The 27389-nt window shown below is 59.2% G+C and overlaps 2 protein-coding genes across 4 annotated transcripts in view; one reads left to right on the top strand and one right to left on the bottom strand.

The window, feature by feature from the left end:
* Window positions 1–13334, top strand: part of CRB2 (crumbs cell polarity complex component 2) — a 46754-nt gene extending 33420 nt beyond the window's left edge. Inside the window, exons 7-17 of the mRNA XM_065928740.1 lie at window positions 1514–1709; window positions 1852–1991; window positions 2663–2848; window positions 3029–3142; window positions 5879–6751; window positions 6840–7348; window positions 7911–8076; window positions 8756–9539; window positions 10357–10473; window positions 11107–11224; window positions 13043–13334. Of these exons, the coding sequence (XP_065784812.1) occupies window positions 1514–1709; window positions 1852–1991; window positions 2663–2848; window positions 3029–3142; window positions 5879–6751; window positions 6840–7348; window positions 7911–8076; window positions 8756–9539; window positions 10357–10473; window positions 11107–11224; window positions 13043–13267 (3428 nt within the window). The 3' untranslated portion in view covers window positions 13268–13334. The remainder of the gene's footprint in view (window positions 1–1513; window positions 1710–1851; window positions 1992–2662; window positions 2849–3028; window positions 3143–5878; window positions 6752–6839; window positions 7349–7910; window positions 8077–8755; window positions 9540–10356; window positions 10474–11106; window positions 11225–13042) is intronic.
* A 2391-nt stretch (window positions 13335–15725) lies between these two features.
* Window positions 15726–27389, bottom strand: part of DENND1A (DENN domain containing 1A) — a 522551-nt gene continuing 510887 nt past the window's right edge. For 2 of the 3 annotated variants that reach the window (XM_065928480.1, XM_065928481.1), the window contains 2 exons: window positions 19811–20066; window positions 15726–18628 (listed from right to left, as the gene is read on the bottom strand). In XM_065928480.1, coding sequence (XP_065784552.1) covers window positions 17441–18628; window positions 19811–20066 — 1444 coding nt within the window. In that variant the 3' untranslated portion in view covers window positions 15726–17440. Of the gene's footprint in view, window positions 18629–19810; window positions 20067–22834; window positions 22964–27389 lie in introns of all 3 variants that reach the window. The other variant, XM_065928479.1, reaches the window with a different exon arrangement.

Genomic DNA, 27389 nt, shown 5'->3' with positions numbered 1-27389 from the left:
CAGACTGGGGGGCTGGGCTCCAGGAGAGGGGCTGTATCATGGAAAGACATCTTGGCACACAGATGAAAATGAACTTTGGAAGTAGCTTCTGTGTACCTTTCTCATCACGTGAGAGTGCAGGTGTCTGGACAGATTAGTTGTGGACGTGTGAGGAGGTCATGCAAAAGACCTCTGTCTCCGCCAGCATCCATGGGTGTCTGGGCTCCCTGAATACATTTGTGGGAACCGTCTGGGTGGGGGGTGACAGCAGGTGTGTGCGTGCCCGGATGTGCGGTGCTGACGCTTTGGGTAACGCTTTCTGGGTGAGCTGTGGATGTGAGTGGGGGCAGCGGCTGCTGTGATTCATTTCCTCCTCCTTCCGCTCTGAGCCAGGCGGGGGAGGTTGGGATTCCAGGCGGCCTGGGCCTGGCTCCCCCTGGCACAGAGGGTGGGAGTGGGGCTGGGTCACAGGAAGGAGGGGCTCTGTTTTGTGCTCACTGAGCCGGGAACGGGAACGGGGAAGGTTCCAGCTGGAGCCAGCTGGGTCCCCGGCCCCCCATGACCAATCCCACTGAGGGAGCAGAGGCAGGCCCACTCTGCAAGTGGGCTCCACGACGAGCGCCGGCAGCACGTTTCCAACCTCTGAGCTCCTCCATCTCCCTGCAGTGCCACAGCCCCTCCTGCAAGAGTCTCCCGACTGATTTAATTTTGTCCAGGACTGAGAGGGTTCTCAGGACACAGGACTTTCAGTTTTAAAAGCAAGATAGTAGTTTGGCAGAAACCAACATAATTCTGTAAAGCAATTACCCTTCAATTAAAGAAAAAAAAAAAAAAAGAAAGACAGTATAGGGAAAACCCGAAGGAGCTGGTTCCCTTGGTCTAGCATCTTTCACTGGGGAATGCTCTCCTTGCTGGGGTCCCTCCTTACACCCTCCACAAAAAGCCAGCAGAGCGAGCCTTCTAAAATGTAGAGGACCGTGTAAGTCAGCTGCTTAAAACTTTTAGGATAAGGTGGGATCGTGTTACTTGGCCCCAAGGCCTGTCACCCCCAACTCTTGCCCGCCCTTCTCCACTCTCCCCTTTGCTTCCAACGGGTCTTCACCAACAGTGTCCCTGGAATCCAACTACCCGCACAACCCCTTATCCTAGTCTAGCGAATGCCTTCTCATCTTTCTAGATTCCCCAGGCTAAGACTCTGACTCTTGCCGTCACAGGATCTAGCACGTACCCACAGTAGCGCTTATCAAAATAAAAAAATCAATCCTCATTTATGTAATACTGACTAATCCCCCGTGTCCCGGGCTAGACTGCGGTGAGCTCTAGGGGGCAGGGAGGTCTGTGTTGTTCCCCTCTCACTGCCACTGCTGGAGAAAGAAACACCTGCTCTGGAGAGACGCACCAACGGGTCCTCTGCGGATCCTGACATTCCGCTGCCGGTCACACTGTCTGGAGTGGGTCTGGGGTCAGCCTGGCTCGGCTCCTTCCGCTCTCCCTCTGGGCGTGCAGCTGTCCGTCTGTCTCGGGCCCTGTCCAGGCGTGACCTGCGAGACGGAGGTGGACGAGTGCGCCTCGGCGCCCTGCCTGCACGGGGGCTCGTGCCTGGACGGCGTGGGCTCCTACCGCTGCGTGTGCGCGCCGGGCTACGGGGGCGCCAGCTGCCAGCTGGACCTGGACGAGTGCCAGAGCCAGCCGTGCGCACACGGGGGCGTGTGCCGTGACCTGGTCAACGGGTGAGCGGGAGGCCGTGCCCCGGGCGGGGAGGCTGCGCGGTGGGCCGGCGCGGGGGTAGTGGGGGCGCGAGGCGGGGTGCGGTGGAGGCAGGGGGCAGGGGGCTCGGGCACGTGCTCAGCTCGGGCCGCGCGCCCCCTTCAGGTTTCGCTGCGACTGCGCGGACACGGGCTACGAGGGCGAGCGCTGCGAGCTGGAGGTGCTGGAGTGCGCGTCGGCGCCCTGCGCGAACAACGCGTCCTGCCTCGAGGGCCTCGCAAGCTTCCGCTGCCTCTGCTGGCCAGGTGTGTGCGCGTGCGCGCTCGCGCTCCCGGGGGGCGGGGGCACACGCTGCGGCGGCCCGGCCTGGGATGCCAGTGCGGGTGCGCGCTGGTGCAGTGCGCCCACGTGGGTGCACCTTCTCTGGGCCTCAGTTTCCTGATCTGCGAAGCAGAGCTGATCATAGCAGTTGCTGCTGGGCTGTTGGGAGCCGCTGCTGCTGCTGCCCGCTCGCACAGTCCTGACTCTTTGCGACCCCATGGACGGTAGCCTACCAGGCTCCTCTGTTCATGGGATTATCCCAGCAAGAATACTGGCGTCCGTTGCCATTTTCTACTCCAGGGAAACTTTCTCCGGATCGAACCCAGGTCTCCGGCTTGGCAGGCGGATTCTTTACCACCGAGCCACCTGGGAAGCCCATTGTGAGAAGAGTAAATGAGGAAAGCCCACGAAGCCTTGGCACAGGGCCCCGCAGGAGCAGAGTGTCAGTTATACTAGAAATACTAGTGGTATTAGTCACACGATGCTGGCGCAGGCTGTCCCGGTCACTCCTGCCCCCTCAGTGTGCCCCTGCCTCCGAGCGTCCGTGATGGTGTTCTGAGTTGCTGCCCCAGCCTGGCCCTGGCGGGCCTGGCAGCAGTGGAGGAGGGCTGCTCGGTGACCCTGTGGGACCCGATGCCCATGCGTGTGTCTCTAGGCTACAGTGGCGAGCGGTGCGAGGTGGATGAGGACGAGTGTGCGGTGGGCCCCTGCCAGCACGGGGGCCAGTGCCTGCAGCGCTCGGACCCGACCCTCTACGGGGGCGTCCAGGCCACTTTCCCGGGTGCCTTCAGCTTTCGCCAGGCCGCTGGCTTCGTGTGCCGCTGCCCTCCGGGCTTTGAGGGTGAGCCCCCTGCCCCACTTCCGGGGAAGCAGGTCTGTGTCCAGGTGCAGGGGAGGGATGCTGGAGTGGGCTTCAAGCATTTCTCTCTGGTCTCAGTCTCCCTAGCCATAAAAATGGGCCCTTTCCAGTTCCGGCCGAGCTCTGAGGGGGCCGAGGGAACCACAGCTGGGCCTCTTGCAGGGGACGACTGCGGCGTGGACGTGGACGAGTGTGCCTCACGGCCGTGCCTCAGCGGAGGCCTCTGCCAGGACCTGCCCAGTGGCTTCCAGTGCCACTGTCCAGATGGCTACACAGGTGCCCGGGGTCGGGTGGGCACTGGGGCCGGGCCAGGTCAGAGTTGGTGGTCCTGGGCAAGAAGGCTCCTTCTGGCTGATGTGGGGAGGCTGGGTTGGTGGGGTTAAGGACATTAGGGAGGAGGAAGGTGTGGTGGCCCAGGCAACAGGGGAGAGGGCTGAGCTGCGACCTGGGCTTAGGGGGTGGGAGTGGAGGGAAAATGTTTTGGAGTGGAGATTGAGAAATACTTACGAGGGGCATGCTCCAGGTCCTGAGGGTTATTCCAGGTGTGAGTGGGAGGTGTCAGAGATGCGGGCTGAGTTTCTGCCCTGGGTGGCGCTGGGTAGAGGATGGTGGGTTCAGTCGTCCACCCTGAGTCTGTGGAGCACCCATGGGAAGGAGTCTGGGGGGGGGGGCTGGGAATCCGGGGTCTGTGGCCCAGGACAGGGACCCGAGACAGGGGGTCAGGAGTGTCATCCTGGCAGTTGGGGTCAGAGGCAGCCACGTTGTCCGGGAGGAAGTGTGGGGTGATGGGCAGAGAGGGCTCTAGACACCTGACATCGAAGGGCTGGGCAGAGGCCAAGGGCCTGTGGGGAGGACAGGGCATTTCTGCCGGGACAGAGGAGGTGGAAGTGGAAGGGTAGTGTGTGGGTGGAGGGTGGGGGGCGTGTTATGGAAAGCTGGGGGACAGTGTCTGGAGAAGGGTGGACGGGAGCTGGGCCTGCAGAGGCCTCTCCCTGCCTCGGGTACGGTGGACACACAGACACGCGGGCATCCTTCCCTGTGGACACTGGTGAGCCCGAGGAGCGTCCCTGCTCCTCTGGAATGCCTGTGGCACCTCCCCACTGCCTGCCCGCATTCCTGCTCAGAATGCAGGGCCTCCTCTCCCTGGCACGGTTCCTGGGTACCCGCTCCCCGGCCCAGGAGAAGGAGGGGGCGATCACTGCTGTCCCTTCCACCCTCACCCACACACAGATGCTGGGGTTCAGCCGAGTGGCCAACACCCCTGGGCACCCTGAAGACCCATCTCCTGCGCCCCCCACGGCTGGGGTTCCCTGAGTCCTGCCCCAGAGGCAGCAGCCTCGTGGGTGCCTGGCACACAGTGGGCCCACGCCAGCACGCCCTGCTCCGCAAAGCTCTCTCTGCACTGTGCTCCTCCTCAGCAGGGCCCCCTGACTCGGGTTCTGACCCCCGCCCCCTTACAGAGGAAGCTGGAGGGGCTCTCGTGCCGGCGCGTCATCCCCCAGGTTCAGTAGGGTCAGCGGAAGCCCAGCTCCTCCCCACGCTGAGCTCAGCTGATGGGTGACTGGGAGGTCAGCCCTCTGAGGTCAGGGCCCGGGAGGGGGAACCCCAGCTGTGGGGCTGGGCTCCTTGCCATCCTCCCTCTGGGTTGTGCTGGGCGTGGGGGAGGCCAGTGCCTGGCATTCCTGAGTCCGCGCTGAAGGAGGAGGTGGCTGGCCAGGCAGGGAGCACGGCTCCCCAGCCTTGGTGCCCACCTGCCACTCTCAGTCCGCCCGTGGGGACATGCAATGGGGCTGCGGGCTCTGGGGACCTTCCTGCGGGTGTTGTGGCTCCTGGCAGGTAGGCAGGGTGGGGTCCTCGGACAGGCGGAGGTGGGGTGGTGGGGCCGTCCATCTCCGGAAGGTGGCGGTGGTGTTTGTGGGCTGACTGGGGCCAGGATTCAAAGCCTGCTGGCTTCTCTGGGTTTGGATTCCCCTCTGGCTGGGATACGCAGGCAGGTCTGGCCTCGGTGGTTGTGTGGAGGCTGTGGCTGAGCAGGGGTGGGGCTGTGGCCTCTAGACCCATGCTGGGGCCAGAGTACCTGACCTGGGGGCTCCTGGAGGGGAGTGTGACCCCCTCGCAGCTAGAGCGAGGGCCCTAGGGCAGAGGCACGGGGGTGGCATTAGAGCCAGGGCCTGCACCAGTGCCACAGATGCTGCACCCGTCCCTGCTCCCTCTTCCATTTCATTGCTCTGTTCACAAGGGCCATACCATGTTCTTTGCTGGGCACCAAGGACATACCCAGGCCCCTGGAGGAGATCTCAACTGCGTAAACAGATATTTTCAATCCAGGGTTCTAGGGAACTGTGTCTGGGAGTGGGCAAGGAGTTGGGAGGGACATAGTAGCTTGTTGAGGGTCAGAGAAGGCCACCTAGAGGACTGGCTATTTGAATTTGGGCTTTGCTGGATGAGTAGGAGTTTGAAAGGCAGGGTTAGGGAGAATGAGGCATGCCAGGCAGAGGGAGCAGTATGGCAGGACTTTCCAGGAAATGCTTGGAGGAACAGGCAGCTCAAGGTCTGTAGGGAGGCGGGTTGACATCTGAATGCCTGGTAGCGCCCAGGCCATGAGGGATCGTGAGTGCCAGGGTGAGTGATGGGACCTTATGCAGCAGAGGAACTGGGCCAGGTCATGCACTCGATGATGGAGGGGGTTCTGAAGCCTGGCGAGCTAGAGGACCCTAGACTGTGGCCCCGAGAGTTTGTGAGTCTGGGAAGGCAAGGTGGGAGGAGAGCAGGCACTTGTGAGCGTATAGGGGACGGACTCCACAGGGCCTGGAGACTCACCAGAGTGGTAACAGAAGGAGCATCCGGGATTCCAGCCTCCAGGGACTTCCGAGGACCTCGAGAAGTCCTTTGAGAATCGGGAGTGTGTTTGGTTGATGGATGCTGAGTTCCTTGTCCCAAGAAGCAGGTAGGCTCTGGGTCAGACTGTGGTTCTGACCTTGGAGCTGAGCCTTGGCCTGGTCTCTCCCGAAGGCCCGACGTGTGAGGAAGACATGGACGAGTGCCTGTCGGAGCCCTGCCTCCACGGTGGGACGTGTGAAGACACCGTGGCGGGCTACATCTGTGGGTGCCCCCAGGCCTGGGGTGGACCGGACTGTTCTGTGCCACTCACTGGCTGTCAGGGCCACACTTGCCCACCGACTGCCACCTGCATCCCTACCTTTGAATCAGGGGTTCACAGTTACACCTGCCGCTGCCCACCTGGTACCCATGGACCTTTCTGTGGCCAGAACACTACCTTCTCCATGGTGGCTGGGAACCCTGTACGGGCTTCGGTGCCAGCTGGCAGCTCCCTAGGTCTCGCCCTGAGGTTTCGTACCACGATACGTGTGGGTGCCTTGGCCACGTGCTCTGACGCTCAAGGCAGCGTGGAGCTGGCGCTGGTGGAGGCCAGGCTTCAGGCCACGCTCTGGAGCCACGGCAAGAATGTGCTCGTCCTGAGGCTGCTGGAACCACCCCTCAATGATGGCCGCTGGCACCGAGCGGAGGTGACGCTCCGCCTGGGCGTCCTGGAGTTGCGGCTCTGGCATGAAGGCTGTCCCACCCGCCTCTGTGTGGCTTCCAGTCCTGTGGCCATGCCTCCCACGGCTGCCTCGACCCCCACGCCTGCTGGGTCCCGCTTCACCCAGCTGGGTGGCGTGGCCTTTGCGGGCTGCCTCCAGGATGTGCAGGTGGACGGGCATCTCCTGCTGCCCGAGGACCTTGGCGAGGACGTCCTTCTGGGCTGCCAGCACCAGGAGCACTGCCAGCCTCCGCCTTGTGCCCACGGAGGGGTCTGCGTGGACCTGTGGACTCACTTCCATTGTGACTGCCCCCGGCCCTACAGTGGTCCCACGTGTGCCGATGGTGAGGCATGGGCCAGGTGGGCCCCAGGGCAGCGGCTGTGCCTGCCCTGGTCTGCAGGCCTCACGCCTGGCACCCTCTCTCCCTGCAGAGGTTCCTGCTGCCACTTTTGGCTTGGGGGGCACCCTGAGCTCTGTCTCCTTCCTACTCGACCAGCCGCCAGGCCCCAACCTCACTGTGTCCTTCCTCCTCCGCACCCGGGAACCTGCTGGCCTTCTGCTCCAGCTCACCAACGATTCAGCTGCTGGCCTGACAGTGTTCCTGAGCGAGGGCCAGATCCGGGCGGAGGTGCTGGGCAGTCCTGCCCTGGTGCTCCCGGGGCGCTGGGATGATGGGCTCCGCCACCTGGTGACACTCAGCTTCGGGCCTGATCAGCTGCAGGGTGTGGGGCGGCAGGTGCACGTGGGCGGCAGGCTCCTCCCTGCTGACGCCGAGCCCTGGGGTGGGCCCTTCCGAGGCTGCATGCAGGACGTGCGACTCAACGACCTCCACCTCCCCTTCTTTCTGTCACTGCTGGGAAACTCCAGCCTGCCCAGCGTGCCCGGCCACGGGCAGTCCTGGAACCTCACCACGGGCTGTGTCTCTGAGGACACATGCAATGTGAGTGCCAAGAGGAAGGGGTGGGTCCTTTTTCCAGGATCTACCCTGCATCTCTGGGAGTCAGCATGTCCTCCTACTGGTCAGGGTAGCACCAGGAGGTCGGGCGCCTGCCCACGTTTCCAAGGCTGAAGACAGAGCAGGGTTCGCTTTCGTTTCTTTTCCGGCAAGCTGATCTTGCCCTCCGGTAGTCCCCATACCTCCCCTCTCAGTTGTGGTCTGAGACAGACACCCCGGCCTGGGCAGAGGGCTGCCCAAGACTTTCTGCAGGAGTTGTTTGGTGGACAGGGACACCCAGGGTCATGAACAAAGCACCAGCCCTAGAACTGGAATAGCCTGGGTTTGAGCTTGGGCTCCTCTGTTTACTGCCTTGGTGACTCAGGCAAGTGGGTTCTCCTGAGCCTCAGTTTCCTCATCTGAAAAATGGGAATGCTAGTTACTTTTCTATTTGTTTGTGAGGAGATAATGTATCTGCCCAGAGAAGAGCCCCTCACTGTAGGGATGTTTATGGTGGGGTGATGCCAGCCCCAGGCCTCAGCCAGTGCCTGTCCTGGTTCTCCTGCAGCCCGAGCCCTGTCTCAATGGTGGGACTTGTCTCGTCACCTGGAATGACTTCCACTGCACCTGCCCTGCCAACTTCACCGGGCCCACGTGTGCACAGCCGCTGTGGTGTCCTGGCCAGCCCTGTCTCCCGCCTGCGACCTGTGAGGAGGTCCCCGACGGCTTTGTCTGTGAGTGCCTGCCCTGGGCAGCCCACGTGCTGGACACCCAAGCTGGGTTAGATCCGTCCCCTGCCTCGGGGCTCGGGGCCAGTGGACAGGATGGCAGCAGCCCCAGCCCACCGCACCCAGAGGACAGGCTCTCTGGAGGAGGAGAGCACTTGCTAGGTTTTCAAGGGCAAATAAGACCCTGGGCACAGGGAGCGATATTTCAGGAATGGGGCAAAGTACATGCAAAGGCCTCTGAGGTTTATAGGAACTCGGGACTTTCTGCCAAGGGCAGTGGGGAGCCATGGGAGGGCGGGCAGGAGAAGGCCATGCTCAGCATTTTAAAAAGAAGACAGTTCAAAGGATTGCAGTGAAGAGTGAGCCACAGTGATGGCACGGGGCAGCTTCACAAAGGAGAGGAGTGGGCAGATTTTCTGAGGGGGTATTATTGCCTGGTTTGTGACCTCACCTCAGGGTGGAGGCCCAGAGTTGGTTCTCTGGAGGTAAGAGAGTTCTATGGGGTACGGGGAACACTTCCTGGGATTAGATCCCAGGTGGGTGGGTATGCCCCCACGCCCAAACGGCGGGGGGTTGGGGGGGCGGTGGTAGCAGGAGGCGACTGGTCGCCAGCCACATCACCCAGGTGTGCTCGGGTTGGGGTGGGGGCCCACAGGCCGTCCTCCGACGCTCTCTCCCCCCGCAGGTGTGGCTGAGGCCACGTTCCGCGAGGGACCCCCGGCGGAGTTCAGCGGGCACAACGCGTCCTCGGGGCGCGCGCTCAGCGGCCTCTCTCTGGTCTTCCGCACGCGCGACTCCGAGGCCGGGCTGTTGCGCGCTGAGGACGGCTCGGGCGCCGTGTGGCTCGCGGTGCGCAACGGCTCGCTGGCGGCCGGCGTGCGCAGCGGCCCCGGTTTGCCCAGCGCGGTGCTGCCAGCGCCCGGGCCGCGCGTGGCCGACGGCGCCTGGCACCGCGTGCGCCTGGCCATGGAGCAGCCCGCGGCCGCCGCGTCGCGCTGGCTGCTCTGGCTGGACGGCGCGGCGACGCCAGTGTCGCTGCGCGGCCTGGCCGGCGACCTTGACTTTCTGCGCGGCCCGGGAGCCGCGCGCGTCCTGCTGGCCGAGAACTTCACAGGCTGCCTGGGCCGCGTGGCGCTCGGCGGCCACCCGCTACCCCTGGCGCGCCCGCGGCCCGGCGCGGCCCCCGGCTCCCGCGAGCCCTTCGCGGCCTGGCCCGGAGCGCCCGCCCCGCACCTCGGCTGCCGCGGCGCTCCCGTGTGTGTCCCCTCGCCCTGCCTGCACGGCGGCGCCTGCCGAGACCTCTTCGACGCCTTCGCCTGCGCCTGCGGCCCGGGCTGGGAGGGCCGCCGCTGCGAGGACCGCGCCGACCCGTGTCGCTCGGCGCCCTGCGCCCGCGGCCGCTGCCACGCGCACCCAGACGGTCGCTTCGAGTGCCGTTGCCCGCCTGGCTTCGCAGGCCCGCGCTGCAGGTGCGCTCGGCTGGCCGGGGTGGTCTGGGTCCGAGGGGTGAGGAGTGGAGGGGAGGCCCCCGGGGTGGTGGATGGACAGACTAGACTGGAAGCCCGACTGTGGAAGCGCTGCTTCCATCGGCCAGCCCCATCCCTTCTCTGAGCCAACTCCCTGTGATCTGTAACTTGGGAACAACAGCCCCCTAGCGTTGCCAGATAAAATACAGGACACCAGGGTGAGTTTAAATTTGAGATAAACAAAGTTGTCCTCTGGGAGTGGGGGTGGGGGAACCAGAGCTAGTGTTGGAAGAAACTTAAGAGGCTCTTCTGCCCAACTGCCCACCACGTACATATACCCCCTCCCTGAGCCCCGTGGTACAGGGGCAGAGAAAGATGGTCGGAGACTCGCCGCTTCCCTTATTCAGTTTGGCTATGACCTCCAGCTCTTTCGGAGCCACGCTTACGGAACAGTGTCTCGTAGAGGTCTGATTCCCCTTCTCCCTGCAAAGAAGGTCAGGCTTTATGTCCAGGAGCCTGCTCTTACTGGGGAGGGTCCTTACCTTTCATCAGCTCCTCAGTGGTCTCTGAGCCTCCAAGGGTTCTGCCAGGGTCTAGCTGTGGCACATCTAGCTGGGGGTGGGGCTGGAGCAGTAGAGTGGCAGCCCCGTGTCCCACCCCAGACACCGCTTCCGTGACTCCAGCAGGGTCTGTCGAAGGTGGCCCTGAATTCCTTGGATGACGACGCAGAAGGCTCAGGTCTCCTGAGTGACCCACGGGGCGTGGGGCGGGCCAGGTCCCATGTTCCTGACCCAAGTCCAGCCCCTGTGCTTTCTCTCAGGTTGCCTGTCCCACCAGAGGGCTGCAGCCTGAACATCACCTGCCTCAACGGCGGTCGGTGTGAGGAGGGGCCCCAGGGCGCCAACTGCAGCTGCCAGGAGAGCTTTGCTGGGCAGAGGTGGGTCTGGGCTCCAAAAGCCTGGGAGGTGGGCTGGGGAGTGTGGAGAGTACAGACCCAAAGGCAGGGGGTGGGCCTCCGGATCCCCTCCAACCAGGGCGGGTGAAGTGGGGTGTGGATCCTTGCTCACCTTCTCAGCCCTTACTGTCATCACTGCGCCAGAAACTCCACCTCTGTCACCTGAAATCTTTTCTTCTGGGGCTTCCAAGACCATCATCCTCTGTTACCAGACATCTGCTGAAGAGTAGTTGCCTAGTGGTGTTTCTGAGAGCACCACACTCAGCATCAGGACCTCGTGGGGAAACTATGCAAATAGAGGTTCTGGGCCCTCCAGACGAGTCAGCATCCTTGGGCAGGTGCCTCTACACAGGCTCCCCTGTGCTTTCGATGGAGTGAGGGTCATTCTTGGTCACGAGTGTTTGGGGTGAAGGGATCTGCTGCGTGATGAGGGTCGTACTCAACTCAGGCCCCCCTGGCAGGGCGAGGTCGGGACAGTGCTGGGGACAGCGGGTGAGCGGTGCCTGGGTGTGGAGGGTGTGGGGGCGGACTCGAGGAGGTAGAGGAGCTGGGGGAACCAGAGGCAGCCTGGGAGGGAGCAGCGTTCTCAGCCCCACCCTCTTTCCTGCCTCCCAGGTGTCAGATCCCCTGTGAAGCCAACCCTTGCTTGAATGGGGGCACCTGCCGGGCAGCCGATGGGGTATACGAATGTATCTGCAGTGCCAGGTTCTCAGGCCAGTTCTGTGAAGTGGTGGTGAGTGATGCCGACGGGGAGGGTGGCCTGTTTTGGACTTTATGAGATGATGTTGCGGTGGGGGGTGGGGAGTGTGTACAGGGCCTGTGGAGCTGGTCCTGGACCAGCCCTGTCACGGGGTGAGGAGTAGCAGGCCAAGGAGACAGGGCCCTTCCACACCCTTGCACAGGAGGTCTGTTCACTCAGGGGGAGCCTGGGGACCCCCCCATCATTCCTCTGGGGACCACAGTGAATTCTGGGATTTACGCTGGTGGATATAGCAGCCTGTAATCTCTGGTGGTTTCTGAGCCAGGTTTGGAAAGTAGGAAGGTTTGGGGAGCCCAGGACTCTGAGCCAGAGAAGGCTTGGCTGCCGTCAAGGCAGGCTCAGCTGAAGGGGGCAGGGGGTGAGCAGCGAATAGATAGGGGCCAGCAGGCGGCCTGCTCGTGGACCCCCCTCTGGCCTCCTCCCCTCTAAGGGGCAGAGCAGACTCTGCAGGCCCAGGCAGAAGTGAGCCAGAGTGGGCGAGGCAAGGGGGCCACGAAGCCTGGGGAGGCGCCTTGATCTCCACAGGCTTCTGGTGGGCCGGGTCATAAACCCCAATCCCCTCTGCTTCTGGGGAAATGCTTCCTTTCAAGTTGAACTTTACAGCCTCTGGCTTCCCCTCCCGCCCTCCTCCTAGGGAGGAAATGGCTTTACAGCTCCCCCAGGCTGGCGGCTGGCCTGCCCTGGTTGGTTCAGGGCTGGGTGAATTTCTCTACAGTCTTGGGCTCCTTCTTCAGGGCTGGGGGCTGAGACTGGGACCCAGGCCACAGTGGGGTGAGAGGTCTCATGAGACGGAGAGAGGGCTGATGAATCTGAGACCCTGGGCCTCTGGCCCCCCCTGGAAATCTGTGATTCTGGGGCTTTAGAGCTCCAGGTCTGTAGAATCTCTTGATGGGGCATCCAGGTGTCTGTGATGAAAGAGTTGTTTTTCCTGGGCCCCCCACAGCCTGGTCTGTGTGTCTCCTGGGGGTGGCAGCCGGCCCTGGGGGAACGCAGCTCACCATCAACCAGGTCAGCCTGCTCCACCTCATGCCCTGCACAGGCCCCCTGGCCCTGAGAAGCCTCCCACTTGGGGCTTAGGCATAGTCTCCACAGACCTTTAAAAAACCAGAGTGCCCTTTGGGATCGGGAAGGGTCAAGTCCCATCACTTCAGGTTGGGTGTCTATTGAGAGAGGCGGGGGTGGCAGGGCTGGGCGCTGAGGCCCACCTTGGCCAGTTGAAGGAAGGACCTTTGGCTGGAATTCGAGACTGCAGGATGGTGGTGTGAGCTGGGCATGGCACGGCATGGTGTTGGGGTGGACAGAGGGCAGTGCCAGTCCTGGCTCGGCAGCCCCTAGTCGTGTGTGTCTGGGGGAATCTGGGCAGAGCCTCCGTGTTCTCCTCTCATTCTTACCAAGTGCCTGCTGAGCAGGCTCTCCTGTGAGCGTTTTGGGGATACACGGGTGAACAAAATAAACCAAAGATTCCTGTCCTCACGGGCGGCCTCGCTCTCACTTGATCAGGTCACTGCAAGGTTTACGTGAAATCCCATGCACAGTGTTGAGCTCCTCCTGGCCGTTCAATAGATGTTTCTCTTCTACTGGCAGCCCTTGGTGCTACAGGAGTCCCCTTGCAGTGGCTGTGATAGGTGGCTCCTAGGCACTTGCTCGCGCACCCCTGGGGCCCGGTCTCACTTGCTCTCAGGGAAGCCTCCGCCCAGTGATGCTTTTTTCCTGTGCTCTGAAGGGCCCGGGGTGGGGGGGTGGGGTCTTCCCAGCTCCACCGTCTTAGGCCTTCTACTGCGTCTCTTGCAGAAGGGCCTACCACTGCCGCTGCCGTTCCCGCTGCTGGAGGTGGCAGTGCCCGCGGCCTGTGCCTGCCTCCTCCTCCTCCTCTTGGGCCTCCTCTCAGGGATCCTGGCGGCCAGAAAGCGCCGGCAGTCGGAGGGCACCTACAGCCCGAGCCAGCAGGAGGTGGCCGGAGCCCGGCTGGAGATGGACAGCGTCCTCAAGGTGCCGCCCGAGGAGAGGCTCATCTAGGCCCAGCCGGCTGCCGCTCCGGCCCCCGTGAGGGCCTCGATGTCTACCTGGAGACCCAAGGAGGCCGCTTCTGGGAGCCTGCAGGGGAGGGGCCGGCCCCTTCTTAGCCTTGGGGAGCTGCCGCAGGGCTCAGGGTACCTGCTGGGCAAGTGTCCCCTTTGCAGGAGCCCCTGCCCTGCCCCGTGCGGGGCTGAGGGGAGGGGGCGCGCTCAGGGAAACAGAGGCGCCTGTGCAGTTGTGGACACTCACCATCCAGGTCTCGCCGCGGCAGACGCACGGCTGTGCTGGGAGAATCACCTGTGGCTGCACATGATGTGTTTTGGTGTGTGTGTATATATGTACATGTGTGTATGTGTGTGTGTGTGTACCCGGGACTGTTGATCTGCAGATACCCATGTGAGTATAGGGATGGGCTCTTGGCATGTTGTCCTTGTTTGTGTGTGTGATTGTGTAGTGGGTGCAGGTGGCCCCACAGAGGAGCAGCTGGGCGGAGGAGACCACCTTCTCAGTCCCGGGACTGGGCTGGCCCAGGGCCACGAGTGCTCCTGGAGGCCAGGCCAGGGCTGGCCCAAGGACCAGAGCCCCAGCTCTGGCAGCTTCTCCCACCTCCCACCTCCGGAGGCTGCCCCCAGCCTGGAAGCAGCTGGAAATCAGTGGGATGGGGGGCAGGAGCCGAGGTTAATGTGTGGGCTCCCGGCTCCCCAAACAGGTGCTCCTTGAGGGAGATTTGACTGCCCTGCGCTGGAGCCAGGCGCTGTCTGGGATGTGGACTGCGGGGCAGACCTACAGGAGCCGGGGGGTGGAGTTATGGGGGAGTGTCTGGGTCCGTACAGCCTGCCTCCTGCGGGCCTGTTGCTCAAACGCTGAGAGCAGCCCTGGCCTACCCCACAGGGCTGTCTGGAAGATGGTGGGTGACTGTGGGGAAGGATGGGGCTCTGGGATTCGTTACAGTCCAGTCTGCTGTGGGGCTGCCCGGGTCATCCTGTTAGGTGTCGGGAAGGGAGAGCGAGAGCGCGGGGAAGGGGCCTCCCCGAGGGGCAGCCAGGGGGCGATGCCCACCTTGTGCTTCTCCAGCTCCTCCCGCACCAGCGAGGCTGCTCCTTCACCTGCAGACCAGTCGCCTCCCTAACGGTCGCTGGGAGGATTCAAGGAGAGGATGTGCAGTAAGCCCTCAGGGTTGTTCCCTGAGGCAGGTGCTCAGCAAACATTGGCACCGCCTGTGTCGGGGCTGGTCCTGTGGACAGACACAGATGAGGGGGAAGAGCTGGCCGCTTTGCTTCCGGCCCCTTCCGTGGTGATGCCACCACACTGGGATCTCTGACAGGCACCTGTCTGAGGGCCTGGCCTCTGAGCTTCAGTCCCTTTGTCCCCGACCTGGAGATGTGCCCTTCGGTCCTTCCTGTTTCCCAGGCCAGCGCCCCCTGTGCCAAAACCAGGAGACTCCTTTCCACTTCTTGATTGGAGGTGAACCTCACCCAGTCCCCCCAAGGGTCTCATCCAACTTCCAGAGGCACAGGAATCAGTGGGAGGTGGAGCCGTGTGGTGATAGGGCCACGGGATGGGGTGGGAGGGCTGAGGATGGACACTAGGCTCCTGGGGCTTGCTTGGTCCTTCGCCTGTAGGAGGTGGGACCAGCTTTCCCTGTGGCTCCTGAGAAAGGCAGGGAGAAAACATCTGGTACCACGAGCTTAGCCAAACTGCTGCCTTGATTATTTCATCAAGTCAGAGATTTGGCGAACCTGTGTTTTTGCAGATTCCTAAGAAAAGACATTCTGGGTGGAACCCCGGTGTATAAAAGCTGGGCGGTTCTTTTTTGTCCTCCTCTTGTTCCTGAGAGTTCTGAGAACTTGTAATTTTCAAGCACAGACCAGGGAGGGAGACACACAGAATGATGGGCAGGTGGGGGGTGGGGACAGTGTGTCTTAACATCCACTCTGGGTGCTGGGTCCAGGTATCCTCTCCAACACAGCCAAGAGAGGTGCAGTGTCCCAGGCTCTGCCCTTGCTAATGAGTGGTGACTCCAGGTATCCCCTTGAACTTGTCCTTTCCTGGAGCCGAGGTGCCTTTGACATCACTGGTGACCTGGAGCCCTGCTGTGGGGGGCCCAGCAGCCCTGTGCCCAGCTATGACCAGCCTACCCCTCAGAGGCCTGACTGGGAACAGGCTTGGGGGTGGGCCAGGGTCAAAGCCTTCCTGACTGCTCCACGGCCCGCCTCTACCTCTACACACACAGATGCTGAAGGTTCCCGGAGGCGGCATCCCCTCCCTGCAGAGCTTCCTCAGGACACAGAGATACCAGCTTCTCTCCAAGAAGACTTTATTGAACGCACACACAAAATTCATCCTTGGATTTGCAGATTCAATCCAGCAAGGGAAGAGACAGCAGTGCTCTTGTGAACATGGTGCTCTCGCCACCGGCGCCCAGCCAGGGAGACCACGGGTTGGGCTCAGCTTCCCTGAGGCCACCGAGCACCTCTTGCCTTAAGACTCTGCCCACCGAGTGGGCTACCCTGTCCTGATGGGGCTCGGGGGTCTGCCCAGGATGGATCTGCAATCTCTGCTGAAAACACCTGAGTGTCCTAGAGGCGCCCGCATGGCGCAGACGTGACACAGCGCCCCGCTTTCGGCGGCCAGAGGACATTGCCGAGATTGAAAGAGAAGACTTGCCCAAGGGGCCTTGACTGACCAAGGAGCTTGTGCTGGGCCAGCAGCTCTTCACACCCCATGTTGTCGGAGCAAACCTCAGGGCCGGGCCTTGCTCGCTCACCGGTGGGGGTGGTCTCCCAGTCCCTCAGACGATGACAAGGTTCCCTGGGGTTATAGGGGCCTCTAGAAACCCCCTTGCCCCCTCAGCCACCCCTGAGACTGTGTGTCTGACCATTCACAAATAGGAAATGAGAAATCAGGTCAAAATGTTCACAATTTCCTGCATGTCTCAGATGGTTGTTTTCTTAAATGGTTGGGCCATATTTTAACTTGGTTTATTGAAACTAGTCAATTTCAAGATTCCATCAAATCAATAAAAGTAAAAAGGAAAAGATAAAAGAAATAATAACAAAACATTTCAATTTAGCTTTGGTGATGTTGGCCTCAGGAATTTCTATGCTGGCAGGAATCATAAGGTGGGCAGGGAGGGGGTGACTCCAAGCCCTCCTGCGTCCAGGCTGCAAGAAGCCAAGCCTGCCCACTCCCCAGGGGCCTAGAGAGGGGCTCAGTGCCCTGCCTCCTCCTGCCCCAAGGAGCCAGGCACTGGGACCCTTGCATCTCTGTGGTGTTAAGCTTGGCCTTCCAGCAGGGGTCTGGGTGTCTGCTTCTCAGCTCTGCCCCTTGAGACCCACTTGACAAGAGTCAGAGCCTCATGTGATCATAACTGGAGACCAGGAGAACCTCTGGGGATCCGGGGGAGAGTGTGGATGGCAGCCGGACCCATCCTGACGCTCTCAGGTTTACCTGTTGCCATCTTGTCTTCTATAATCAAAGTTGCTGGTGCTCCTGGCCCTCACGCAGGGCTGGCTGGGGCTTGGTTTGGTTACCATGAGGGATCCTGTGGATCCCTCAGCCCCCAGATCCCAACCAAGTCAGAAAAACAGGTGTAAGGGTTGGGGTGAAGACTTGGTAAAGAACGAGTGTGCATATTGCTAGAGAGGGTTTGGAAATGCCCCGCCAGGTGGATCCTCCAGCTGGGCTGGGGGGAGGGGGAGGGGGGTTCCTTACTTCAAACTCCAAACCACGTTCCTCTCTTGCAGACGAGCTGGTGTACTGCCAACGCTCGTGCCCATCGAGGTGGGGTGTGCAGGGCTGGGCTGCAGCTGGGGCAAGAGAACGGGGCTCGGGAGGAGACATCCTGAGGATGCGCGGGGCTCCTGGTGGGCAGTTTCCAGAGGGAAGGTGGGTAGGACGTGGCCTGGGGCAATCGCTGGCCCAGTTGACCTCTTTAGTGCAAAACCCAATTGGGGGGGCGGGGGGAGGGTGGTGGCGGGGCGGGACAGGCACCCAGGAGCTGGGTCGATTCCCAGGCTGGAAATGGCGCCATTCTCCAGAGATGGGCAATGTGGAGAGGAGGAGGGGCGGCAGAGAGGGTTCCCAGCCCTTCCCACCAGTAGAACCTGGGCAGAAACAGTAGCAGGGGAAGCAGGGCCAGCCGGCCTCGGCTCGCCCCACCCTCGGCGCTGCTCACTCGAAGGTCTCCCATTGCTTCCTGAGCTGCTCCACGGAGCCGGGGGCCGGGGCCGAGCTCACGTCTTGCTTGGTTTTCCGTAACAAATCTTCAAAGGGGTCTCTGGCCTCTCGTGGAGCAGAGGGCTGCAGGGCTGGCTCCAGGCTCTGGGGGGGCCTGGAGGGGAGGAGTGGGGGGTCTCCAGGCCTCAGGGCCAGCCCCTGCTTGGCCTCGGCGGCCCTGGCGCTTGAGCGGGCCAGGGGCAGTGTTCGGATCCTCGAGGGGGCGACCGCCGGGGGACCCAGAGGCTGCGGGGAGTGGGTGCCCATGGGCACTTGGCCAAAGAGGTTGGGCATAGAGAGAGCAGACAGGCTGGGCTGGGGTCGATGGGGGGCACAGAAGCCGGAGCCGGACAGCAGGAGCGTGGGGGCAAAGGCTGACCCGAGAGAAGCAGGACGGGCCCCAAAAGGCCCAGCTGGTGCAGAGACCAGGGGCATGGTGGGCAGTGTCGCTGGCACAGATGGGACAAAGGGGTTGAGTGACGGCTGTGGAAATGGGGTAGGGGTCCCCATGGGGGGGAAGCTAAATTGGGGGGTAAACGGGGTGGCTACATTTGGGGCTGTGGGGCCTGGTGGAAGGGAGCTGCCCGACCAGGCTGTGTTAAGTGGGTCCAGCAGGGCCAGCAGGGCATCACTGCTGCTGCCGGCGGCCCCTGGGGCCAGGCTGAGTGGCTGGAGCAGTTCAGTGGGGTCTTGGGGTGCAGCGCTGGAGAGGAGCCCAGGGAACGGGGCTGAGCTGAGGGTAGCCCGCCTTTCCCACTCAGCCGGCAGCTGCTCCGAGAAGTCGCCGAGGGCGAGGCCGGGGGCCTGGAGCTTGGCTGGGCGGGCGGTGGGAGGCGGGGGCACAATGCCCAGCTCCGGGGTCTTCCTGCCCTGGGGCCGGGGGATGGTGATGCTGCCCAGGGTGGGCGTGGGCACCTCCTCCTTGTCACTGGGGTTCAGGAGGCCGTTCTGGTTCTGGGGCCTGCAGGGTGAGGCCAGGGAGTCCCCGAGCAGGGCTGAGGGCTTCTTGGGGCAGGCGGCGGGAGGCTTGCTGGGGATGGCCATGTCGTCCTGGCCTAGGCTCCAGAGCCTGCTGTGCGGGTGGGCGAGCTTCAAGGCCCCTGGTGTCCCGCGGCTCCTGTCACTTCTGCCCAGGTCCAACCTCTGCCGGAGGGAACGAGGGAGGTGGTGACTGCTGCTGACTGGGACAGACTGGCCCTCCCCACCCCCTCCTGTGCGCCAGGGTCCTGGGAGTGTGGCCAGTTAGGCCTCTGGGGCTCAGGGAAGCTGGGGGCTTGGCCCAGGTCGGCAGTAGAAAGCAAGCCCAGGTCTGTCTGGACTCCAGGCCAGGCTTCTCTCGCTAGGGTGGCACAAAGGGTCTCCAGAGAAAGCCCTGTCTTTTCAAGCCAGCGCAGCCAGTTAGTTTCAGGAAAAGGACTCCATCTGCTGACCCTCTACTGGCTTGACCCATTTTACTTTTCAAAGCATATGGGCACTTTCAGCCACCCCTGAGCCCAAGAGGGCAAGTGAGGCTCGGGGGCTGGGTGAGGGCACACTGGCTGGGAATGAAATAGGACTGGACTCTGTCCCGCTCTGCCATCTACTGGGCCACGACCTAGGTGTCACGTCCCTTCTCTTGGCCCGAGCTCCCTCATTTGCAGCCTGGGAATAGCAATTCCCTGAAGAGGGGCGTGTGTGAATCATCGGATATGCATGCTAAGTCGCTTCAGTCATATCCAACTCTTTGAAACCCCATGGACTGTAGCCCACCAGGCTCCTCTGTCCATGGGGATTCTCCAGGTTAAGAATACTGGAGTGCATTGCCATGCCCTCCTCCAGGGGATCTTCCTGACCTAGGGATCGAACCCCTGTCTCTTAACATCTCCTGCATTGGCAGGTGGGTTCTTTACCACTGGTGCCACCTGGATACATGGGGGCTTTGTGAATTCCACACTGTGACCCAGGGACTACAGAGTCAGCAGCCCCTTGGCACGAGTGAGGAGACAGGCACAGGTGGTGACAGACTGAAAGTCTCAAGGAAGATCAGGGGTCATAAGCGAATATCCAGAGCCCCAGAACTCTGATCCACAGGCTCTTTGAGGAGCCTTTTGGTGGGGTGGGGATAATCCCAGTTCCACCAGGGGTCACGGCGCTGCCCACCTCTGATGCATAAACAGAAGCAGGGGGCTCTGGCCACTGGCCCGCCTGGCAGAGTGTGCAATCAGAGTGACTCCGAGCATTGGCTGAGGACCTTGGAAAAGTGGCTCTTTTTCACTGTCATGTGGGAAAACCTGCCTCATGTGCAGAAAGCGCCCCCAGCCTGTGCCCACGCCACCCCCATCATACCTGATAGTCAAAGGTCCCCGGCTGCTCCCTCACGTCTTTGGGGGTCCGAAGATCTTCCAAGCTTTTGGCCTGGCCCAGCGGCTGCAGTGGGACTTCCATGTCGAGGTTGCTGAAGACGTCCTCCAGGAGGTCGATGCTGGCGGCCCGGTCATGCGGAGCTGGGGTGGGGCCCACGGGCTCCCGCGCTCGCTGCTCCGGGCTCTCGGCCTCGTCCCCTGCACTGTCTGACTCCTTGAGTGTCCGATATGGCTGCGGCCTGGGGGGAGGCAGAGCAGGCTGGATTCTCCCATCCAGAGCCGTCCCGGGAGGAGCAAGCAGCCCCCACCCCGGAGAACTTCCAGGCCTCAAGGAGCACAGTTGGGAGCCTTGGGAGAGGAGAGTGTCCTGGGTCCCCACAAGTGCAGGCGTCTGTGGACGGTGCCCCTCAGACAGACAGACCAACCAGGGCTGATCTCAGGTTCCGCTCACTGAGGGGCCTTGGGCAAGTTGCTTTGGATCTAGCTTGCATAGGGGAGCCCACTTAGTTTCCTCCAGACCACAAGACCTACCATAGAACTGGCCAGTGGGCTCCCACCCCATTCACACAAGGCGTGAGGAAGGGGCCACGGCTGGAGAGGGAACAGGCAGGAGGACTCACTCCTGAGCCCATTGTCCGTACCGTCACCCCTGCAGCAGTCGGGTCCTGGGCCCAGCTTGTGCGGAACTGAGCTGGGGGAACTCTCCCCCAGGAGGCTGCACGGTGCACCCCAGGATCCTCAGCGGCAAGCTACCTGGGCCTCAGTCTGTGCTGATCTCAGTTCCAGCCCTGGTGCCATCTCTTGCTGTGGGACCTTAGGCAAGTCACTTAACCTCTCTGAGCCTCAGCTGCTCCCCTGTTCCAGGGTGCACACCCCCGCAACTGGTGGTGGAGATGACACAAGCAAACACGGTACCAGGTGTACCAGCCGGCATGCTGAGGCTGTTAACAGCATCCTGTCCATTCGTGCACCAAAATCTTACAGCCAACCCAGGTGCTGGGGACACTGGGTACCTCTTGCTATCCTCTCTCACGAGCCTGAGCCCCAGGGTACGTGGAGAATGCTGCCCAGACTTTTTGTGAAACTGGGCCAGAGTAGCATCCTACTTCCAACCACAAGGCTCTGCCCCCTGGGTCAGGTTGAAACTGCCCATGGCTCCGGTAAAGTGGGGAAGGTCGCCACCTGGTGGTCTGAAGGCTCACTTGCATGAACCTGGGCAGGGGGACAGTCAGTAGAGGAAAGGCGGCTCAACTAACAGTCTTGACTCTGGGCAAAGACTATGTCAGACTGTACTATCTCCCTGAAGCCACACAAGCAGCCCGTGAAGTAGGACTCACACCCCCCACTTTAGAGATGAGGAAGCTGAAGCTCAGAGAGGCTAAGTAACGGAACCTATGTCACACAGCACCTGGCAAGAGCAGAAATGGAAGCCAAGTATGAGAAACTTCTAAAGTCCCTCACTTGTTCTAACTATGCCATCTGACCAAGTTCCTTTAACCAAGTTTGAACACAGTGAAGGAGACAAAGAAAAGTCAGTGTGCTTTGTAGTTAAGGAAACAAAGTTTCTTTAGAAGGAATTCATTTTAAGCTGGCCGGTTCCCTTTAAACACACACCGAAACCTATGCTTTTCATAGATCATGGTTCAGGGAGTGAGCATTTAAAATAATAAGGCATCAATTAGTTTAAAAAGAACGTGGCCGGCCAGACCCCATGATGGGGGTCCTTGGCTGTTGTCTGTGTGGGATCCCTTTACCAGCAAGGCAATTGTAAGTTGATACATGGCTGGACATTTCTTATTCCAATGATGCAATCTTTATTTTAATTAATAAGAGAAATAATAACTGATACATTAAGTCTATGATGTTATAGATACTATTGCTTAGGATAAGGCTTTTCTCCTAGTTTTAAAGAAGGAGATTCACTGCACAGACCAGGCAGCACGCAAAACCTGAGCAACCCTGGCTTAGGGCACTGCTCCCTAAGTGAGCGCCTCAGGAGGGGACTGACTTGTCTGTGGCCACAGGTGAGCTGGTGGCAGAAAGGGCCAGAACCCGCCCCGCCTGTGGGGCCAGTGGCAGCAGCAGAGCTGTTGGGCTTGTCGGGCGCCCCAAGGAACCCACAGGCCCAGCCTTGGTGGAGAGAGTGGGTGCAGGGAGATAGTGAAGGGGGCTGACAAGGGGGGAGCAGACTCTCTTATGTAATCGGGCCGGAATGGTTCACTCCCCCAGGTCTGCTGTGGGTGTTCAGCAAAGGGCAGTTCCGTTCCCCTGAAGGCTCCCATTAGAAGCGCCATGCAAACAGATAAACACAGACCAGAGCTGACCGTCTGCTCAGTCCCAACTGGGAAAAGCCTGTGGGTGGAGAGGCAAGACGTGGCGGGAAAAAAAAGGGCAGCCACCAAAGCCCAATTCCCGGGGTGGCTGGGTTGTGGTGAACCTTCTTTTTCTCTTTCTTTGTTGCAATTTATAATTAGAAGGAGGCTTAGGCTATAAATAATAATGATGAAAGCTATCTTAAAGTCAGACAAATTGGTAAGATCTTTGGCCATGCCATCATTAATAAATATATTCCATACCAGTAACACTTTTTTTTTTCTTTAAACTTAAAATCTGACGCTCCATCTCCACGGCTTCCCAAGGTGTGCTGAGATAAAGGAAGACTGGACAGCAACAACCAGCCTAACCGGAGTTGAAGCTGCAGTCAGCAACCCAGTGCATTTTCGCTGTGAGGAAGGAGATGTTCCCGTCTCACACCTTTACAGCCCAGGCACCCCTGTCACCTCACCCCATCGCCACAGGCCCGGTGGGGCTGGCAGAATGAACGCCCTGGGAGGAGGCACACGGGGGCGGGGGGCGGGGGGGCGCCGCCCTGCAAGCGGGCGCCAGAAAGCAGCGGCCCCAGGCACCCTCCCCACACACAAGCACAAGCTGGCCACCCCCGCCCCTCCAAGTGGTCCCGGAGAGTCACCAAGCCGAGCTCAGGAAAGCGGAAGAAGGAAGGAGAGACCATTCAAAGGGAGTGGAGAAGAAAAAGCTTTCGGTGAAGCCAGAGCTCGGGCCCTCTTCCCGCTGGCATTCATCGTCAGAGGAGTCTTCGGAGAGGAAGACAGCATAGTGTCGCAAGGGCTTTACGAGGCTGGGGCAGAGGGAGACAAGAGAGAAGACAGTTAGGAGGCACCTCAGGACTCCGCGTGGTGGGGTGGGAAGGAGGCCCGCAGCCTGGTGCCTGACCCTGGCCTCCCTCTGCCGGCCGGGGAGGAAGCTGTCCAGAGAAGGCCCGACGGGCCCCCACGGTGAGGAAGCTGGTCCTTAACAGAAAAGAAACTGTGGGTTTGCCACCTGTGTCAAGAGCCTTAAATGTATCTATGACCTCACGATTTCACTTTCATTTAGATACCCCAAATTGTAGCACAGATTACGCACAAAGACGTCCATTACCGTTATATTTATAAAATACGAGACAATCTAAACTTCCACAGTAGGAATCTGGTAAAGTGAATTATGGTACAGTTGGCTGAGTATTATCCCCTCATTAAATTATAATGTTTATAAAGAAAAAAATCTAAGAATTAAGAAGTAGAATTGCAATAATACTGCCTTCTGTCTCATTTACTTATGGAAAAATGCATAGAAAAAAGACTGAAAAGACAGGTGTGTAAATGTCAACAAAAGCTAGCGTATTATGGGTGATTTTTTTTTTCCCTTCTCCCATTTTTTATTTTTGTGTCTTCTACATTTTCTCCAATGTGCATATCTACTTCAATAATCAGGAAAAAATAAAAAATGAAAAAGTTAAAGAAGAAAGTGAGCCATGTGGAAGAGCACTCGTGAGAAGGCCCTTTTCTGATTAGTGGCCGCTCTCTGGAGTCTCCCTCAGATGCCTCTTCAGAGAGTCTTTTTCATCTGTGATGTGGAAATTAAATATTCATTGTTATAAAAAATACATCTCCCTTGTCAGCCACCTGTGAGCTCTACCTCTATAAACACAAACACATACACAGCCCAGAGAAACTCCACGCCATCTTCTATGAATTATACACTGACCAGGGGCCGTGAGAGGCGTGAGCTCAGGAGAGAGAGGCTGGACCCCACAGCTCTCGGTTCAAATCCTGGCCCCACGGCTGCTGCCCCAACTGCAATTGGGGAGCTGGCAGCCCACGCCTCTGCCCAGCGCAGCGGGCTGGACGCACACCGAGGGTCTCCTGGGCGCTAGTGAAGTTTGGGGAGGTTCCTCAAACACAGAAGACACAGGGGTACCTGATTGGGGCTATCTCCTCTCTTCTCAAACCCCAGCCAGAGCAGTCTCCTTTCTTTGCCTTATATGATGCAATTCCCTTCTGACTTCATTTCAGGAAGAGGACACATGTCCAAAAAAGTGCACGGGCACCAGGGTTGGAGGGTAAGTGAGAGACAGCAGCTGGGGGAGAGTGGATTGTGACCGGCTGCTCCCATGACCCACCATCCCCGGTGCTAAGACAGTTGTTACCCAAGAATATGTTGTTCTTTCAAGTGTGGAATTCAAAGTGGGCACCCAGGGCTGAGGGCCCTAGCACGATCACACTTGACCCTTCATTGCCTTGCACTGTCCCTAGAAGTTAGCCAGGCAGAGAGTTTTGTCCTCATACTGAAGGGGAGGTTGAGGCTCAGAGAGGGGAAGTCACTTGCCCAGGGCTGCACAGGGAGGTCTCCTCTCCTAGGCCGCCTTCCCGAGTGTCAGGGACAAGATGCATGTCAGCCCACCTGGACTGGTTAGGAGCATGGCCTAGAACGTGCATTTGTCTCTGCTCAGGAGAGAGGGCAGGAAGATCTAACCTGGCCAACACAGGGGCCAGACTGGGACAGCAGGAGGGTCACTTTCCACATGGCCCCTGGAATCTTGTTCTGAATCACAGTCCCGACCTTGCCACTCTCCTCTTTACTCCTGCTGCTCTGCACGGTGATTTCACCTCAGCTGGTCGTGCAGTGTCTAAAGCAGCAGCAGTACTGATATTCAGATGTGTCTGGAATGACTTATTCATCTGTCTAAGGTTAGGAGGACCCCCCCCTTACTCGCCAGCACTGGACTGTGGTCCTGAGTAGGGGGCGGGGTGCAGGGGGCAAGCACTCTGCCTTAGGCTGCACTCAGAGAGCTCGCGGAACGTGCCGGGCAGGTGGATGACTGTCACCAAGTCTGAGCTCTGAGCAGGGCGGACACTGCTTTGTGCCTGGCCCGCCCATCTCTGTGCCTCTTTCCTGCTGCCTCTGTTACCTGCTTTTGCCTTTGCCTGCTGCACTGGCTGCCCTGGCCTGCAACACTCAGCTCAAACCGCTCTCCTAGATGCTTTCCTGGAGCTCCCAGCGGACTTTTCTCCCTAGGTGGAGTGGGCTTCTCCTTGGGCTGAGCGGGTTAGCGCTTCATCAGTGTGCTGAGTTTAGTTGCTCAGTTGTGTCCGACTCTTTGCGACCCTATGGCCTGTAGCCTGCCAGGCTCCTCTGTCCATGGGGATTCTCCAGGCAAGAACATTGCAGTGGGTTGCCATGTCCTCCTCCAGGATCATCAGTAGAGCTGAACCTCTTGCAATTCTGTTTGCGAGGAGGTCCTCAAGGGCAGGGTCTGGTGCACTGTCTCTATCCCCCACACCTCTGGCACAGCGTTAGTGCAGAGGAAGTCTGCTGAGGGACTGAGCAGAAGCCAGAGTGCGGGACAGACAAGGCCTCACACACGCCCATTTCACCCCTCTTTCTGGACCCCCACCAGGCACGTGACCCTTTCCTCAGCTTGAGGATGCAGTGTAGGAAGGTCCCCTCTCTGAGATGGAGAAAAGGGAACCCTCCGACACTGTTGGTGGGAATGTAAATTGGTGCAGCCACTATGGAGAGTCGTATGGAAGTGCCTTAAAAAACTAAAAATAGAGTTGCCATGTGATCCTACAATCCCACTCCTGGGCATATATCCAGAGAAAACTCTAATTTGAAAGGATACATGCACCAAATATTCATAGCAGCACTGTTCACAACAGTCAAGACATGGAAGCAACCTAAATGTCCATCGATAAATGGATGGATAAAGAAGATGTGGGACATGTATATACAACGGAATATTACCCAGCCATAAGAAGGGATGAAATAGTGCCATTTGCAGCAACATGGATTGGACCTACAGATTATTGTACTAAGTGAAAAAAGACAGAAAAAGACGAATATCATAGGATATCATTTCTATGTGGAATTTAAAATATGATACAAACGAACTTATTTACAAAACAGAAAGAGACTCAGAGACAAAGAAAAACTTATGGTTACCAAAGGGGAATGTGGGTGATAAATTAGAGGAGTCTGGAATTAGCAGATACAAACTACTATATACAAAATATATAAACATCAAGGTCCTACTGTATAGCACAGGAAACTATATTTAATATCTTACAATAAATCATAATGGGAAAGAATATGAAAAAGAATATTAACTTTAGAATGAATAGGATCATGTTTGTGGACAAAAGTGTTATATATATTGGGGCAGGTGGGAATCTCAGAAAAATGCTTAGAACAGTATTCACAAGGAGGCACTGTGCCATGGACTTTACAGGTTATTTTTATTTCTACCACCCTGCCCCCCGCCTCCCCAGCAGGAAGGTGTCACTGCACAGATTTTACAGAGGACAAGACTGTCGTAAGTCCATTCATCCGCCTGTCTGTCCAGTCACCCACGCACCCAACCGAAAAGCACATCCTGAGTGCCAACTGAGCAGACACAGTGCTAGATGAGCACTGGGGGTCATGGTGAAGAAGGTGTGATCAGGCCACCCAACCGGGAGGTGACGAGCAGGGACTCTAGTTCAGAGCCCTCTCCTTCCTGTCCTCTGGGCTGGTGCTAGATTGTGTACATGTGGGCCTCGTATCTCTGCTTGAGTCAAACTGAATGAGGCTTTGGTGACGCTCAAATCCATCCATCAAATGCATTTCCAGAACCTGTGCAAGCACAGTCCCCTCCTCTGGCTTTGACAAGCAAGCAGAGAGCACAGCTTGGCACATAAGCTGCATGCCACTAAAGATGCCAGAAATATCTGGATTCACATGAGAGCCAAGAGCCTTTGTGCTGGACTCTACCTTGGTTTTGTTGGATCAGGCTGCTGCATTTCCCATCATTGTCAGAATCCAATGCCTCCCACGTGCAAGATCACAGAAGTGCTAGGGGGTGAGGTGGGGGAGAGGGAGCCTCATTGTTCAGCTCACCATTTTCCTCTCCAGCTGGCTCTTTTGACCAGGTCAGGCTGGTTGAACAGGGCTTCAACATGAGGTCCAGGGTGTCTCCTGGACACACTATCTGTCTCTCAAGAGTGATGGAAATACCCAGACAAGAACCCTGCCATGTGGTTTGATGAGAGTTTCTTCAGGTCCAGGCTTTGGGCCACATGGATGCCAACTAGCTGTATTTACTGCTGACACTAGCAGTATTTACAAGTGTTGGGCTAAATGCTGTCCATATGGTTTCTGATTATTACTCATCATGTCATCCTTATTCTGCAGATAAAGCAGCCAAGGCTCAGAGAGGCAAAGTCACTTGCCCAGCGTCACACAGT

The sequence above is a fragment of the Muntiacus reevesi genome, chromosome 3 (assembly GCF_963930625.1).
Source record: "Muntiacus reevesi chromosome 3, mMunRee1.1, whole genome shotgun sequence".
Classification (NCBI taxonomy): domain Eukaryota; kingdom Metazoa; phylum Chordata; class Mammalia; order Artiodactyla; family Cervidae; genus Muntiacus; species Muntiacus reevesi.
The sequence above is the reverse complement of the archived record's forward strand: the minus strand, read 5'-3'. Positions and strand labels throughout refer to the sequence as shown.